This window comes from Canis lupus, chromosome X, assembly GCF_048164855.1.
Source record: "Canis lupus baileyi chromosome X, mCanLup2.hap1, whole genome shotgun sequence".
NCBI classification, from domain to species: domain Eukaryota; kingdom Metazoa; phylum Chordata; class Mammalia; order Carnivora; family Canidae; genus Canis; species Canis lupus.
Window position 1 is genome coordinate 28943652 of NC_132876.1, and position 15585 is coordinate 28959236.

At 35.1% G+C, this 15585-nt stretch overlaps 1 protein-coding gene across 8 annotated transcripts in view; it reads left to right on the plus strand.

Annotated features, from left to right (window-relative positions):
• The window catches only part of THOC2 (THO complex subunit 2), a 129760-nt gene that overhangs the window by 103435 nt on the left and 10740 nt on the right, over positions 1 to 15585 (plus strand). For 4 of the 8 annotated variants that reach the window (XM_072816488.1, XM_072816489.1, XM_072816482.1 and 1 more), the window contains exons 23-36: positions 1998 to 2273; positions 3299 to 3440; positions 3909 to 4066; positions 4952 to 5080; positions 5441 to 5572; positions 5660 to 5844; positions 6374 to 6552; positions 6786 to 6888; positions 7555 to 7985; positions 8224 to 8282; positions 9703 to 9834; positions 14595 to 14732; positions 15079 to 15148; positions 15231 to 15388. In XM_072816488.1, coding sequence (XP_072672589.1) covers positions 1998 to 2273; positions 3299 to 3440; positions 3909 to 4066; positions 4952 to 5080; positions 5441 to 5572; positions 5660 to 5844; positions 6374 to 6552; positions 6786 to 6888; positions 7555 to 7985; positions 8224 to 8282; positions 9703 to 9834; positions 14595 to 14732; positions 15079 to 15148; positions 15231 to 15388 — 2292 coding nt within the window. The remainder of the gene's footprint in view (positions 1 to 1997; positions 2274 to 3298; positions 3441 to 3908; positions 4067 to 4951; positions 5081 to 5440; positions 5573 to 5659; positions 5845 to 6373; positions 6553 to 6785; positions 6889 to 7554; positions 7986 to 8223; positions 8283 to 9702; positions 9835 to 14594; positions 14733 to 15078; positions 15149 to 15230; positions 15389 to 15585) is intronic. The other 4 variants (XM_072816484.1, XM_072816486.1, XM_072816485.1 and 1 more) reach the window with 2 other exon arrangements.

Consider the following 15585-nt stretch of genomic DNA (forward strand, 5'->3'; position numbering starts at 1 on the left):
TCTAATTATTGAGACTCACCTTGTAACTCAGTTCTGAAAGAAAGGCTTTCTCCCAGTTTATGTTCTAGATCTTGCCCAAATCAAGTAGTTTAAGCTATCCTATGTAGGGAGTTTCAGCACTACTTATCCTATGTTTTGTTAGAACTTTAGCAGATGTCATTCTGCCTCATGTAGATTGATACTAGTTACCATGGACAGGACCAGGTCTCAAAGTTTAAAACCCTTTCTTTTATTCCTGCTACTATTCTCTCAGGTCTGTGATGTAATTGGGACTTCTCTCTCATAAGTAATATTGTTTGTAGTTTTGTCACCTGTGTGGTCTCAATAATTATCAGCTTGCTTTCTTAAATGGGGTTAACAGAAGATAAATCTTCCCACTTAGAGAAAAACTGTAAGATTCTCAGTTGTAATTATATTTTAATAATTGTAAGTTGCTGCTTGAGATACCCTCTGGAACAAAGTACTTGGTTTGTCTTCAGTCCAGTTAGCCTGGTGTATAGAGGCACTCAGGAGGGAAGACAGCTGGAGTGTAAGTAGCCAAGACTCTTGCCTATCACAATGTAGAACTGAAAGTGGAACCTTTGACCTCTGATCTTCTAGTTCTGGGTTCCATGTTTAGTACAAACTGTGATGATTTAAATGCTTTTCTAACAAAAAAGAAGTGAGTTTTATATCTTCATTGAGGTTCACCTTCAGGAATGATGCCTAACCCAAACAAAATTTTCATCCTAAAGAGTCTGAAGGACATGAGATAATAGCAGCAATACTTTGTGTTATTTTCTTTTTTACATTTGGTATTATACTCTATGATCTAATAATGTAGTACCCTCCCACTGTACTAACAGATTCTTTTCCTCATACTCTTAAAAGTATGGCTTTCCTCAGATTCTCTTCTAAATTAGGATTAACCAGTCTGGTCTAAAAAAGCTGCAGTGTCCATTCCCACATGTTTTAAACTCTAATACACCATATCCATTCATAGAAAGTCTTATTTAGGAGCACCTGGGTGGCTCAGTCAGTTGAGGATCTGCATTCTGCTCAGGTCATGATCCCAGTGTCCTGGAATCGAGCCCCATGTTGGGCTCCCTGCTCAGTGGGGATTCTGCTTCTCTCTCTCTCCCTCTGGCCTTCCTGCTGCTCGTGCTCTCTCTCTCTCTCTCTCTCGTGCATGTTCTCTCTCTCTCTCAAATAAATAAAATCTTTTTAAAAAGTCTTATTTAGCTTAGTAGTAGGGTGACCAGCTTGTCCTTGTTTGCTTGGGACTTTGCCAGTTTTGGCACTATACTCTTGCATCCTGGGAATCCCCTCATCACTCTACTTAGCAGCAGTCTCATAGTAACTTTCTCATAGCCTTTCTTAATGTTGATCCAATTTCTTTCTTTTTTTAAAAATAATCTCTATACGCAACATGGGGTTCAAAATCACAACCCTGAGATCAAAAGTTGCATGCCCCACTGACTTAAGCCAGCCAGGCATCCCAATCCACTTTTTTCTTTTTCCCTCTAATCTGCTTTCTTAATTAATAGATTGTAATGGCGAATAGGGGCTATGTGTAGTAATAAAACATTCTGTGCTGGTTGGCTTATTACTAGTTCCATTATGCTTCTTTACTAGAGTTAAGACCCTTTACTTGGTTCTCTTGAAGATCTTAAAGCAGGAGTGGAAATCCTATATGTTCAGTCCTTAATGTAGAGTAAGAGAGAGTAGGGTGGGAGATATGGATGGTGGAGGGGATACATATACCCTATTTATTTACATAACAGGTCAGGTTTAATAAGAATCTTCTGAAAAGCTCCTAGTGAGCACAAAGAACTAAAGATTAGAACAGCTTCCAGGGATGATTTATCTTAAAATAAATGCCATTGATAAGAACTTAGAATTCCTACAACAGTTTTGATTGGCTGTCCTCTGATTCTTGAGAAGGAAATATTGGTTTTTATACTATGAAAGTCAGTACTATAAATTGTTTTGTGTTTGTTTTTACTTTTTATCTCCAGTCCAAGTATGATGAACTTAAAAAATCAGAAAAGGGAAGTAAACAGCAACATAAAGTTCACAAGTACATTACATCATGTGAAATGGTGATGGCTCCTGTCCATGAAGCAGTGGTCTCCTTACATGTTTCCAAAGTCTGGGATGACATCAGCCCTCAATTCTATGCCACATTTTGGTCATTGACAATGTATGACCTTGCAGTTCCACACACCAGCTATGAACGGGAAGTCAATAAACTTAAAGTCCAGATGAAAGCAATTGATGACAATCAGGAAATGGTAGGTTTTTGTTCTAGTAGGTCAAGTACAGCAATTTTATGGTATTAATTCAATTACCTATACTTTGTATTAGCTCAGGTTCCTTAAACCTGTGATCTTACTGCTATATAATATTTTTCTAAGTGAGTTTGTGGTGGGGGCCGGGCTTGGTGAATGAATACATGGCAGTTATGATCACACAAAAGGTATTTGAGCTTGCCTTTTTTTTTTTTTTTTTACTGAAGACTGTGTTAGCAACTTAAAATGATCTGTGTAACTTCAAATGTAAGAGCATTAGGAATTCCCCAGAAGAGAACTCTTTAGGAGAAGGCTTTATTGAAGAGGTGAGTCTTGAGCTGGGTAGGCTTTGAAGATAGTTTGGAGATAGGGAGGCAGATTGGTCACTCAAAAGCTTCAGCAAAGGTGTGAAGTAATTTAAGGTTTAAAGAGACTACTTTTACTGTTGTGAATGGGTTTAGTGATAAATTTAGTGAATGGTTAGGATGGACCAGATTATGCAGAACAGTGAAAGTTAGAGGACTTGATAAAATTGAGAGCTGAGTTAGATTCCTTAGCAAGGAAGTGATAATGGTAAAAATGATAATTGAAAAGATTGCTCTTAACAGTGGTATGAAGAATACATTTGTTAGGGGAAGGGACTGGCATCAGGCTGGAGTCCAGCTAGGTGGCTCTTTGGGTAATTCATTGTGAAGTACTGAGAACATGGATTATTGGTAGAGGTAGTGGGAATGCATGAGACTTGGTAAGCAGTTGGGATACTGGAATGATGGAGAAAGAAGAGTTCAAAGATGACTTCATGCCTGAGATTAAAAGTATCAGTGCTAGGAAGATGGCCTGTTTTGATGTGAAGACCAGATTTTGGATTTGTTGAATGGAGGTGAAAGCACATCCAAGTAGACTCCTCAGTATCCCTGTGAAGTAATTAATATGAAACATCAGCATTGACCTCTTTTTGAATTTTTTAATTAAAAGAAGGGGAAGTAATGTGCTTGTAGTTAGAAAAGTATCCAACTTATACTTTGTAGCCTCCAAATAAAAAGAAAAAAGAGAAGGAGCGTTGTACTGCCCTTCAGGACAAGCTTCTTGAAGAAGAAAAGAAACAGATGGAACATGTACAGAGAGTTCTACAAAGACTGAAACTGGAAAAGGACAACTGGCTTTTAGCAAGTAAGTTGTTGGAATTGTTACATTCCTGCTACTGCCAAATTACAAAAGCAGACCTCTATAACTTCAGATGTGTTGAAGTGTATTATGTTTGTATTTCAGCTCAGTGTTCACTATCCCATTCTTTGGTTATTCATTAAGGCAGAGTCAACCTCACATGTTCACTGAAGGAACTGATGTAGTTTGCTGGTGAAATTAATTAATTTACAGTTACAATATTGGCAGCTTATCATTCAACTTTTCTGTATGAAATCGTGTTTCTGGAGAAATATAGAGAGAGAAATGTCCACAGAGTGCAAATGAAAGTTTTATCCCAGGCATGACCTTTTGGTTACAAACTATAAAGAGTTTGTGGGTTTTTTTTTTTATAGCATTCTCTACACTAAAATTAATATATGTTGTCATGTTTAATGGCCTTGAGGCACTTGAGGAAGAAGTTTACCACTTAATATATTCTTCCCTTATTTTTAGAATCTACCAAAAATGAGACCATCACAAAATTTCTACAGCTGTGTATATTTCCTCGATGTATTTTTTCAGCAATTGATGCTGTTTACTGTGCTCGTTTTGTTGAATTGGTACATCAACAGAAAACTCCAAATTTTTCCACACTTCTTTGCTATGATCGAGTAAGTTCTTTTTATTGCAACCTTTAAAAAAAAAGTCTCACAAAGATAACTAAAATTATAATCTGTAGAGGTTTTATTGTGTGTATGGTTAAAAGCATGAACTCAAGAGCCAAGTGCCTGAACTTGAATCCTAGCTCTGCTACTTTCTAGCTATATGATCTTTGGCAGGTTTTTTTTACCTCTCTGTGCCTCAGTTTTCTCATCTGTAAAATGGAATGATAGTACTCGCTTCATAAGATTGTTGTGGATTAAACAAGTCACTGCACACAAAAGTGTTCTGAATAGTGCCTGACATATAATAAGTACCCCTGGTAAATATGTTAACTCGTAATATGGGTTTATACGTTTGTCATAATAGGTAGAATTCTTTTCTTAACCTTCACTCCCTCAAGAAACAACAAAACAGCTTACACCTTCACACATACATAAAAGCAGGGATGCTTTTCAGTATGGTCACATTTATGTATATTTGCATCTGGCTTTTTTCTTAATCGTAAATTACTGCATTTGTGGTTTAAAAATGTATATGTCATAGCATGTCAGCTGCCTATTTCTGGTTTCTATCAGCCTCACCTCTGCTTACTGTCCCCCTAACCCCAGTAATATCTATGGTTAAGTCTTTGTTGAAGAAGTTATGTTGTAATAATAATGATAGTTTTTTCATCTGTTATAAATCAGTTTTTCAAATAAAAGTTTGTTGCTCTATGAATGTGCTGTTTCCTCACAAATGCTAAAATCTTTGGTTTCTGGAATTGTGACTCTAAAAGGGCAAGATACATTTTGACTAACCTGTTTAGTTTGTTATTATTTGCTATAACATAACCTTTTAATACTTTGAACTAATTTTGACCTTGATTTTTTATTTTTCAAACATCTTTCCTATAGGTTTTCTCTGATATAATTTACACAGTTGCAAGCTGTACTGAAAATGAAGCTAGTCGATATGGAAGATTTCTTTGCTGCATGTTAGAGACTGTAACCAGGTGGCACAGTGATAGAGCCACATATGAAAAGGTATGACTAATAAACACCCTTACATTTTACCCATGTATATAATAACAACCACTTTCAGTAATCCTTAGGTTGTTTAGTTCTAAAAGGGAAGCTGAGTTTAAGATTGAGTTATAAAACAGTGTTTAAAATTTAAACATCATTCATTCATTATTAAAAAGTGCTTTTTAAAAAAATCCTATCTCAAACTGACATTCCAAATTAATACCGTTGAATAAGCTGAACCTTTCTTTGAAAACTACCTGTCTTTCAAATACACATCTTGTTTTTGCATGGAATCATTAATCTGGTCCACTTAAGTTTTCAGCTTCTGCTATTTTGGGGGCAGAATTTTTCTTTAACAACCTTTTTTTTTTTTTAAAGGAATGTGGAAATTACCCAGGATTCCTTACTATATTACGGGCAACTGGATTTGATGGTGGAAATAAAGCAGATCAATTAGACTATGAAAATTTTCGACATGTTGTACATAAATGGCATTACAAACTAACCAAGGTAAAAAAAAAATATGTTTCTCAAAGGTGGTTTTTTCTCTTTATACTTAAACTTTTATAATAATAGATCTTAAAATGTTTGTTGTAGGCATCCGTACATTGCCTTGAAACAGGCGAATATACTCACATCAGGAATATCTTGATTGTGCTAACAAAAATACTTCCTTGGTACCCCAAAGTTTTGAATCTGGGTCAGGCTTTGGAAAGAAGAGTACATAAAATCTGCCAAGAAGAAAAAGAGAAGAGGCCAGATCTATATGCATTGGCTATGGGGTAACACAATTATACTTTAATGTGATTTATGAGACTAGATGACAGAAGGATTCTGAAGACTTTAAAATGTTTTACAGTGTTGAAGTTTATCTTCTGCCTTACTTCAGGAGATTATGGGAGATTATGCGATCATGTTCCCACAGGCTGGTGAGAGTTGTCACTTCTGATTATCAGCTTCCGGTCTATACTGGATGATAGTTTCAAAAGTCATATATAATATGTCTTGATTTGGAGAAAATGTAATTTTATCATCAGTTGAGTTTTGGATCTTCACTAGTGGAAAAAAAGGCATCTTAGTTTAAGGATTAGTTTACATTGAAATTTTTATTTTTAAGAAAGCATCTGAAAAAAAAGAAGAAAGCATCTGGGGCTCTCTATAAAGACCTTCAGGAACTTATTGAAAATTAATATTTTTTATTCTCTGAAACCAAGTAGCAAAGTGAATAACTTGCCAATTTTATTCTTTTAAGCTCCATGTTTGTGCTTTTGATTTGTATTTGTATATTTAAACACTTTGTGCGACTTTCAGCTACTCTGGGCAGTTGAAAAGTAGAAAGTCATACATGATACCTGAAAATGAGTTTCATCACAAAGATCCCCCTCCGAGGAATGCAGTTGCCAGTGTACAAAATGGGCCTGGTGGTGGGCCTTCTTCATCGTCGATAGGAAGTGCATCTAAATCGGATGAAAGCAGTACTGAGGAGACTGGTATGCTTATTTCTAGAAATTTATAAGTAATAGTTTTGTTTCCACCAACTTATATCTTTTATATCACATGACAAGTAAAAATGCTGGCTTGATATTATAGTTTATTTCTTAGGTAGGAGTATTTAACTGTTAAATAATTAGCCCTTTCTATTTAATTTCTGATCATTTTGCTGTGAAATTGTAGTTTATTTACAATTAGGGACTTGTCAAATAAAACCTTACCTTTATTTCAGATAAATCAAGGGAGAGATCTCAGTGTGGTGTGAAAGCTGTTAATAAAGCTTCTAGTGCCGCACCGAAAGGGAATTCAAGCAATGGAAACAGTAGCTCTAACAGGTAGGAACATTGTGCTGTATGTCAGGATTCTGAATTCTTATATGATTTTAACCTCATTGGACATGAATGAAAGAGGGTGGTAGTTAAAGACTATGAAAGTCATTTATGTTGGACCTTGGAATTTTATATGTATCCCTAATTTGATGATGTGCTTAACTGTCCTCATTATGTTTTGTATAATGCTGAGACCAACTTTGTTTGCCTGCTGAGTTATGCAGGTGAAGGTAGGTGGTGAAGTTAGAAAAACATTTTAGGATTTAGTGCTTGCTGTGGACATTCTAGGTGAGGATAATGAACATAATAGAAGCCTACCCTGATTTAGACCAGTGATCCATACAGCCGAGTAATCCAGTTCCTGATATTAGCACCCTTGGTTGGCTTGTGGGATAATTTTTGGTTGTTACCTTGTAATCCTCAGAGATTATGAGCATACACATAAAAGGGTCTGATGTCACTTTAATCATTCTTTTTTAATCTGGTGTTCATGAATCTGGTCATTCATTATTTACTGAATAAAGAGTACTTCCTATTTACTTGCCTTAAGGTCCTTGAGTTTTCAAAGGAGTACTCTTAGTTCTAGTATTTTTGAAGTCAGAAACCCTTTATGGTTTATAATATGGAATGTTTTATGACTTTGTCTTAAAATTTCGTGTTTTTATTCTTAAGCAGCAAAGCTGTTAAAGAAAATGACAAAGAAAAAGGGAAAGAGAAAGAAAAAGAGAAAAAAGAAAAGACTCCAGCTACTACTCCAGAGGCCAGGGTACTTGGTAAAGATGGTAAAGAAAAACCGAAGGAAGAGCGGCCAAATAAAGATGAAAAAGCAAGAGAGACGAAGGAAAGAACACCCAAGTCTGACAAAGAGAAAGAAAAATTCAAGAAGGAAGAAAAAGCTAAAGATGAGAAATTCAAAACCACTGTCCCCAACGTAGAATCAAAATCGACTCAAGAAAAGGAAAGAGAGAAGGAGCCATCCAGAGAAAGAGATATAGCAAAGGAAATGAAATCAAAGGAAAATGTTAAAGGAGGAGAAAAAACACCAGTTTCTGGGTCCTTGAAGTCTCCTGTTCCCCGATCAGATGTTGCAGAGCCTGAAAGGGGCAAGTTTGCCTTTCTTTATTTGTATTTGTTTACTTTTAGCTCTTGTTAATATATAATTGGTTCTTGTCTCCTTGTTTTGGCAAGTTATCTCGGGACTTCATTGAGCAGCGGTGGGGGGCGGGGGACTGCTGCTAATACTTGATGGCCTTAAAAGTGATGTTTTGGTTTTTTTTTTTTTAAGTGTTTGGAAAAAGTAGAAATCTATCTTATGGTGACCATTTCTTTTTGTACCAACAGAACAAAAACGCCGCAAAATTGATACCCACCCTTCTCCATCACATTCCTCAACAGTAAAGGTTAGTATAGCCTGAGGAAGGCAGCGTCCATGTTAGGCTCACCTGGTTGGAATACGTGTCCTGACTTCCTTCAAGTCTTGTGCCAAGTATTCACTGGAGCCACTGGAGGTTATATATTGCATTAGAAAATGAATTTTTTACATATTGGTGGACTGATATTTTTTTCCTATTGAGTATTTTTATTATAAAAATATTAAAACTTCAAGGACCTAGCACTAATTTTGTAGTGTTTCAAAGTGCAAGAGAAATTTTACCCAGAAGTGCCTCACTGCTTTAAGCAGTCTTTTTTGGAGTGCAATGGTAGCTACAAGCAAATGAATCTTTTCAGCAGAATGAAGCCTATTTTTCAGCATAAATATTGAAGAATATATAGCACTGAAGACTTCCTGGATGATACAGGATAAACAAGATACCTCTGAATTCATCAAGCTTCTTGATGAGCATCATACCGATGTGTGCCTTCTAAGAAGGAATCTTGAAAGGAGTTCCATTTTAAAGTCTCCTTGGTGATCAGTTCTCCTGTAGTTGTGTATATTCAGTGAGCATGCAGCTTCTGTTGTATCTTCCCTTGGAGGTTTGTTTATACCCATTGGGTTCCCAACAAGTTGAACCTTGCGTTACGATAAAAGCAGATGTGGCATCCAATCCTACCACCCAGCAAAGAGAAACCCCAGGCATTCAACTGCAGCACAAAATCGTGGGTGTAGCCTTCTTGAAGACTCAGGGTAGCCATTCCTTGCTCCATATTTAATTTTAATTCTAAAGTCATCTAATTTCATGGAATCTTTGAATTTGCAGTACGTTGAACTTTTAAAACTGTAAGTTAACTAATTCCTCATAAAGAGCACTGTGGTGGAATACCGTAATTTATTTCTTTTTCTTTCTTACTTTTTTTTTAAGTGCTTATTTTTGTGGGAGGCATAAGATTCACCATCAGAGGCACTTTGCAAAAAAGTGACTACTCTTTTAGAGAATACATACATTTTGTTTTCTTGTTAATATAATGCCACTGAGTTTTTTGGGCTAGGATTAAAAATGTGTATATTTATGGTAGAGTCATAAGTAAAGTAAGATTTGAAACCTCCCAATTAAAAAAACCTGAAACCTCCCAATTAAAGAAAAACTGTGAAAATGTAAGATAATGTTCTTCCACAGTGACCTCCACTGTTTTAACCTTTTTGTGGAGGGAAAGAAATGTTTTGCTTTCTTAAGCTTCTTAACATTAAGTACAGTGTTATGAAAAATGTGGCATTGAAATTTATTTTTAAATTATGAGCAGAGAAAGATTATTTGTTACATTGAGTACATATGATTTAGTTTTTTTTTAACATTACAATTCCATTACATGGTTTTGCTTTTTTTTTATTGTTGATATTCATATAATAATTGACATCACAAGATTTATCCTCACAAGAAGTAGCTGGTTTATTTCCAGGTTACAGCCATACTTCCCAAAGTTCCTCTGGGTTCTGAGAACTATGCCAGCTCACCTGTCATCTCCATTCATTTTCTACAGGACAGTCTCATCGAACTCAAGGAGTCTTCAGCAAAGGTTTGAGTCTTTTAAAATCATCATGCCTAAGTAAAACAGAAAAAATTCTTCATTTATTTAGTAGATACCTTCACCCTAGTAAATTCAGTAAGCTAGTGAATAACCTTTAAAAATACATTCACAAACTGAAACAGTGGATGACAACGGTCCCTTTTAATGAGATTGTTATGAAATGCGTGTAATGTGGCAACATTTCTATAATCTCTCTTTGCTTGCTGTGTTGTGCATTATCCTTTTATGCTTCAAAATCTGGAAATAAGTTTAAGGTTTGGGCAAGAGGTTATTGATTTATTTTGGGGAGTAGGCTTGCTCAATTTCTCAAAACAAATCCGTCAGGTTATTTTCGGACTTTTTTAGACAACCCCAAAGACCAGAAAATAAATTTGATGCATTCACGTAACTATTCTAAAAACTGAGCCCATCTCAATCCATAAAACTTTCTGTTGCCTCTGCTGAGCTACCTATTTGGTAGTTGTAGCATAATATCAAGAAGTATGGTTAATGTCAACTGATCATTCTCTTGGAGGGGAATACTCAACTGGATGGTCATGTTTGCATGTCAGTATTGATTCTTGCCTATTACTCTGCTTTCTTGAGTATTCTTCTACTAAAAATAATGTGCAATTTTTGTGTATCTTATTACAGAGTTCATTTCATTATTGTAGTTGAATTGTCCATTGTTCATGTTATTTTGTCTACTTATAAAATTTGTACCCTCTTTCACTTTGATTTTCTACTTCGCCTCCTCTTATATCTGCTAAGTATTATCTCTTCCTGGTGGACCAATACAAAATGAAATTTTGAAACAAAGCCAGTTGACATTACTAACTGCTTTTAGGTTTATAGCTTTATAATGAAATGTCTGTGGATATTGGGCAAATAAGCACTAATTTAATAGTTTAGGTTAGCCAATGTGCCTTTGTCCTGAAATTGTAGCATTGTTTTTAGAGTATACTGTATTAATCAAAAGAGTATTAGCTGTACTGTGTGAATGCTTTCTCTTAAGGTGAAACTCTTTATTGGCTAAATGAAGTATGTATTGCAATACAGTTGGTTTTCATAGCCAGTTGGGGATTGTGTATGTCAGTCTTAACCATCAGTAGTTTGTGTGGGCTATTTTAAATTCATGGGTTAACAATGTTACCTTGTTAAGTATTTATTTCCTGAAACATACTTTGAAGCAGTTTGAAACCTGCTGTTATAGTTAACTGGAATTTCTCATCAGTGATGAAAATTATGGTTCCTTACATTTGTGAAAGCCTTTTGAAAACAAAACAGGTGAGATACACATGTTATCTCATTTCATGCCCATAACAGTGCTGTAAGGTAGATAGGACAGGAGGGTAGTCTCTTTTTGACAAATAAGAGATTGAAAAAGTTCTTGATCTTTTCCCAGTGGCATATAACTTGTTAGTTAGTACCAAAACTTATACTAAAATTAAGGTTCCTCAAGTATTCTTACCACAATGAAAAAAAATTGCAAAAAAAAGTATGGTCCCTTGATTCTTAGCACCTATTTCAACAGTAGTCAAAAGGGGTTCCTAACTTTAGTGTGTTAGCCTTGTTTTTAAAATTATAGTGCTTCAAGTTAGTCTCCCTAGCCCCCTTTAAAAAAAATAGTGATTTTCTGGTCATTAAAAATTCAATAGGTTTATTCCACGTTCAACCAGAAAAATTTGAAAATGACATCTAAATGTACTGTCAAAATCGTGTGACTCATACCACTTTTCAGGGCTTTAGTGCTTAGTATGATAACTTGGGGATATGATTAGGTATTCAATAACTATTTGAAATGAACCTTAATGCCTTTGGACTTTGGTAAAGCATCCAAAGATTACTGGTCTGCAATTTTATATGTCTAGAAAAGTTCAATAGCATATGAAAGTTTTAGGGAAAAAAAGTTACCTGACTTTGATCTCTAAAATTGACAATCTGTATCAACTCACTGTTTCTGGGATAGCTTTTACTTTTTAGAGGATTCTAATGATGTGTGTCTATTTTTTTTCATGTTATCTTGTCACTTGTACATGCAAAATTGTTTCTATGCTTTAATTTTTTTAGTTATGCTTTTTCCCTAAAATCCTCTTTTTTATTAAATTACTTTTTCCCTTTCTAATCCATGGTAAAAGTAAAACATGGATTTGGCTTTTCAAGTGGGATTAAAGGGAGAAAAATCTAGCTTAAAATATCCAAATCTTTTTGTGTGTTTACCTTCCACTCCCAATTTCCAATTGGCATATTTCCAGTTTGGTCACTTGTGTTTTCACCCAGCAGTCTTAGCAGCTACATTTGATGAAGAAAGTGTGAAAAGCATTTTCCTTTACCCAAGCTTCTCTGTTATTGAGGAGGGCAGCAGTGACTCCTCAAAACAGGTTTTAATTCTGTTAATCATCTTAAAACAAGGATTTATAATCAAATGGAAGCCTGTAAGTGAGGCCATCTTTATACATGGTAGCCTTAAAAAAGTCAGTTGTAGCAGTGTTAACAGATTTTGAAAACCAGTTGTATTGTTTTTTGGACCTGTTGATCCCAATGTCAAGAATAAAAGCAAATCAAAAGCAAAATCCATCAATACTATATGCAGATCAATTTATCAAATCATTCCTTTTGTTTGGCAAACATGTGTTGAGTACTTGGTGTGTACCAGGCACTAGGATATGTGTAAAAATAGAAAAGACACATTAGTTTCCGTACCAGACTGGAAACTATGTTATGGACAATAATAAATGATTTGAAATTAATAAGGAATACCTGTCACAAAAAAAGGTTAATATAAAATAATAAATAACAAGAGTTCACCAGAAAGTGAGTTGAAAGTGAGTTGCAGAGTTGAGGGATGATTGAAGTGCTGATGGCTTTTGAGCTGTCTTTGAAGGCTAGTAAGATTTGAAGAGATTAAGATAAAAGTGAGCAACCATTATGGTGAAGAGAACTGCTGGGAAGGACAGGGTGTTAGGGAGCCAGTGGTAGCCACAGCATAGAGTGCATTGGGTTACCTCACAGTATGATATAATTGTGCAAAGATTGTGAAGAGATTGGACATAACCTAAGCCAAGGATTATGCACTTTATTCTGTAGGCAGTGAGAGACTACATGTTACTGTGGAAAAGAGTATTGTGATCAGAACTTTTCTTAGAAGGGTACGAAGAAGGAATAGAATTAGGTATATTTCTAAATTAAGAATATATAGGTTTCTCAGTTCCTTGCAATACAGAATTTAAGTTAGGCACAATTAAAAACTTCATTCTTGTGGAAGAGGTGTGTGTGTGTGCACACACACACTTATCTGTATACTTTATATACTTATCTGTAATCACAACTCCCCCTTTTTTTCTTTTTATCAGGAGAATTAAGCAATACTTCCCTTAGAGAAATCTTCTTTGAGTATTGCTGGAATATATTACTTCTTTTGTCTTAACAGTTTCATAAGTAATATTAACTTAAGATATGAAGAAACCTCGTAATTAGAAAAGTGTCGAATAGGGCATTAACCCAGCAAGAGTACCATTTGGACAAGCACTTTTATGACTGTTTCTCATTCTCTTGCTCTTTGTTATTAATAAACATTTTGTCTATTTCAGTTGATGATCAGCTTTTAATCATTGACATTTTAAAGAATCTCCTTCTGCATTGCTATGGCAGTATTTCTGAGCCAACTGAATCGAAAATATTTGGTGGTGTTAAAAAATAAGTGTTTCTTTAATTTTCAGACTAATGCTCTTTTTTTGGTGTATTCCTTTGAATACCAAAGGATTTCCTCACGTAAAACTATTTGACTTTTGACTCACTATTTTTTTCATTCCTAAGGTATATCTAGGATTGTGTAGTTATGTAATGAGTTATATTTCATATTTCGCCTAATTCTTGTCTTAAATTGAACATAAGCTTGTAGCACAGTTATAAATGCTGTAAGGATAGGTATCTGATTACTTACTTAATGTTTTCTTTTATACTAGATTTCTATATTTACAACTTGTATAAGTTACTAAGGTTATTTCTTAATTATTTAGGTAGCACATCCTTCATCTTTGGCTGTTTATTGCCTGTGAGCCTTTTGCTGGAGAAACAATAGGCAGACATCAGTTCATCATTTTTCAGTCTTTGAGTTGTTTTATCATCCTCAGCTGACCAGATGGTTTTCTGAGCTATTTAGAACCAGTAAGACAAATTTCACAGTCAGTTGTGATTATTTGGTAGAAATTGTAGTGCTTTCAGAAGTAGAGAATATGCAGCCTTTATATTTATAAAAGTAAGTTTAGATAACATATGCATGGTATATGCTGAGGCAAAAAAAAGACTTAGTAGTAGTAAAGTCATGGCTAGGTTTTATTTTGTACTTTTGCTATCATCAAATGCCTTGTAAGTGGATGGTAAAACCATTTAAAATTCTGTGATTCTGTAGAGATTGTTTTTTAGAGAAAGTCCAGTCATTATTTTTCACATATGGACTCCTGTAGTGGTGATTATAGATCTTCACAATAGAGCTATAAAGGGAACTGTAGCTTATAGATTTAGTAATGAGTCTCAGTTAAGACAGGAATGAACCAAATGAGTTTAAATGAAAATTTTTGTAAGGCCAAGAATGGAAGTCTGCATAATTTGTGCCTTGCTCTTTTATTTCACCTCTTGTAATCCAGACAGCAGACCAGTTTTGACTTTGGGTCTAACTACCAATTGTCTTTCATTAAATAAACAATCAAGCAGATGATGCCGATACTGGAAAACTAATAATCTTTAGTAATATTGCCTTAATTTAACAGCTCTACATTAATCATACTCCTCCACCACTGTCCAAGAGTAAGGAGAGAGAAATGGACAAGAAAGATTTGGACAAGTCAAGGGAAAGATCCAGAGAAAGAGAGAAAAAAGATGAAAAGGACAGGAAAGAACGGAAAAGGGTTTGTAACTTTTTGAAAAATAGTTTGGAAAGCCATTATATCATGTATGGTAGCGTGTTTGTTGCCTTTTCTTTTTAAGTACTAGCTTGTTGCATGTCAGGCTGTTATTAAATATTTTAACTGGTATTTTCACCCTAAAGTGTGTTTGAATTGAATCTTCTACAGTAATAAGGATCTTCAGCCTAATAATCTCTACCAGCTCTGCTTGTCTTTCATATCATTTTACCAAGTATGTAAAACCACTGCCAATATTCTCCAGTGCTAGTTAGCTGTGCCCTTATATAAAAGTAATTTTAAAAAATAACATAAACTCTTGATCAATGTAGTTCACAATTCTTGGTTCTAGGATCATTCAAACAATGACCGTGAAGTGCCGCCGGACTTAGCCAAGAGGCGAAAAGAGGAAAACGGAACAAGTAGGTGGATTTATTAATACTTTCGCAGCAGTCGTCAAACTGAATTGGAAAAGGCTTTCATGATTCTCTTTTATACTTTTAGTGGGGGTTTCAAAACACAAAAGTGAAAGTCCGTGTGAGTCTCCTTATCCAAATGAGAAAGACAAGGAAAAAAATAAGTCAAAATCTTCAGGCAAAGAAAAAGGTGGTGATTCGTTTAAATCTGAAAAGATGGATAAAATCTCCTCCGGTGGCAAAAAGGTAAATTAGGGAAACAAAGGAACAAAAGGCTTTTTCTTAAAAAAATTAACTATTTAGCAAATATTGAGTTTTTTGGTAATCAGATAGTCTTTGGTTAATTATTTGAGGGTGGGAAGAGGAGGCAGTTAGTTGGGGAGGGCAGGTTATCTGGGGGAATTCCAGCCAGTTGGGTCCCAAATTACTGGGAGAGTAGAATT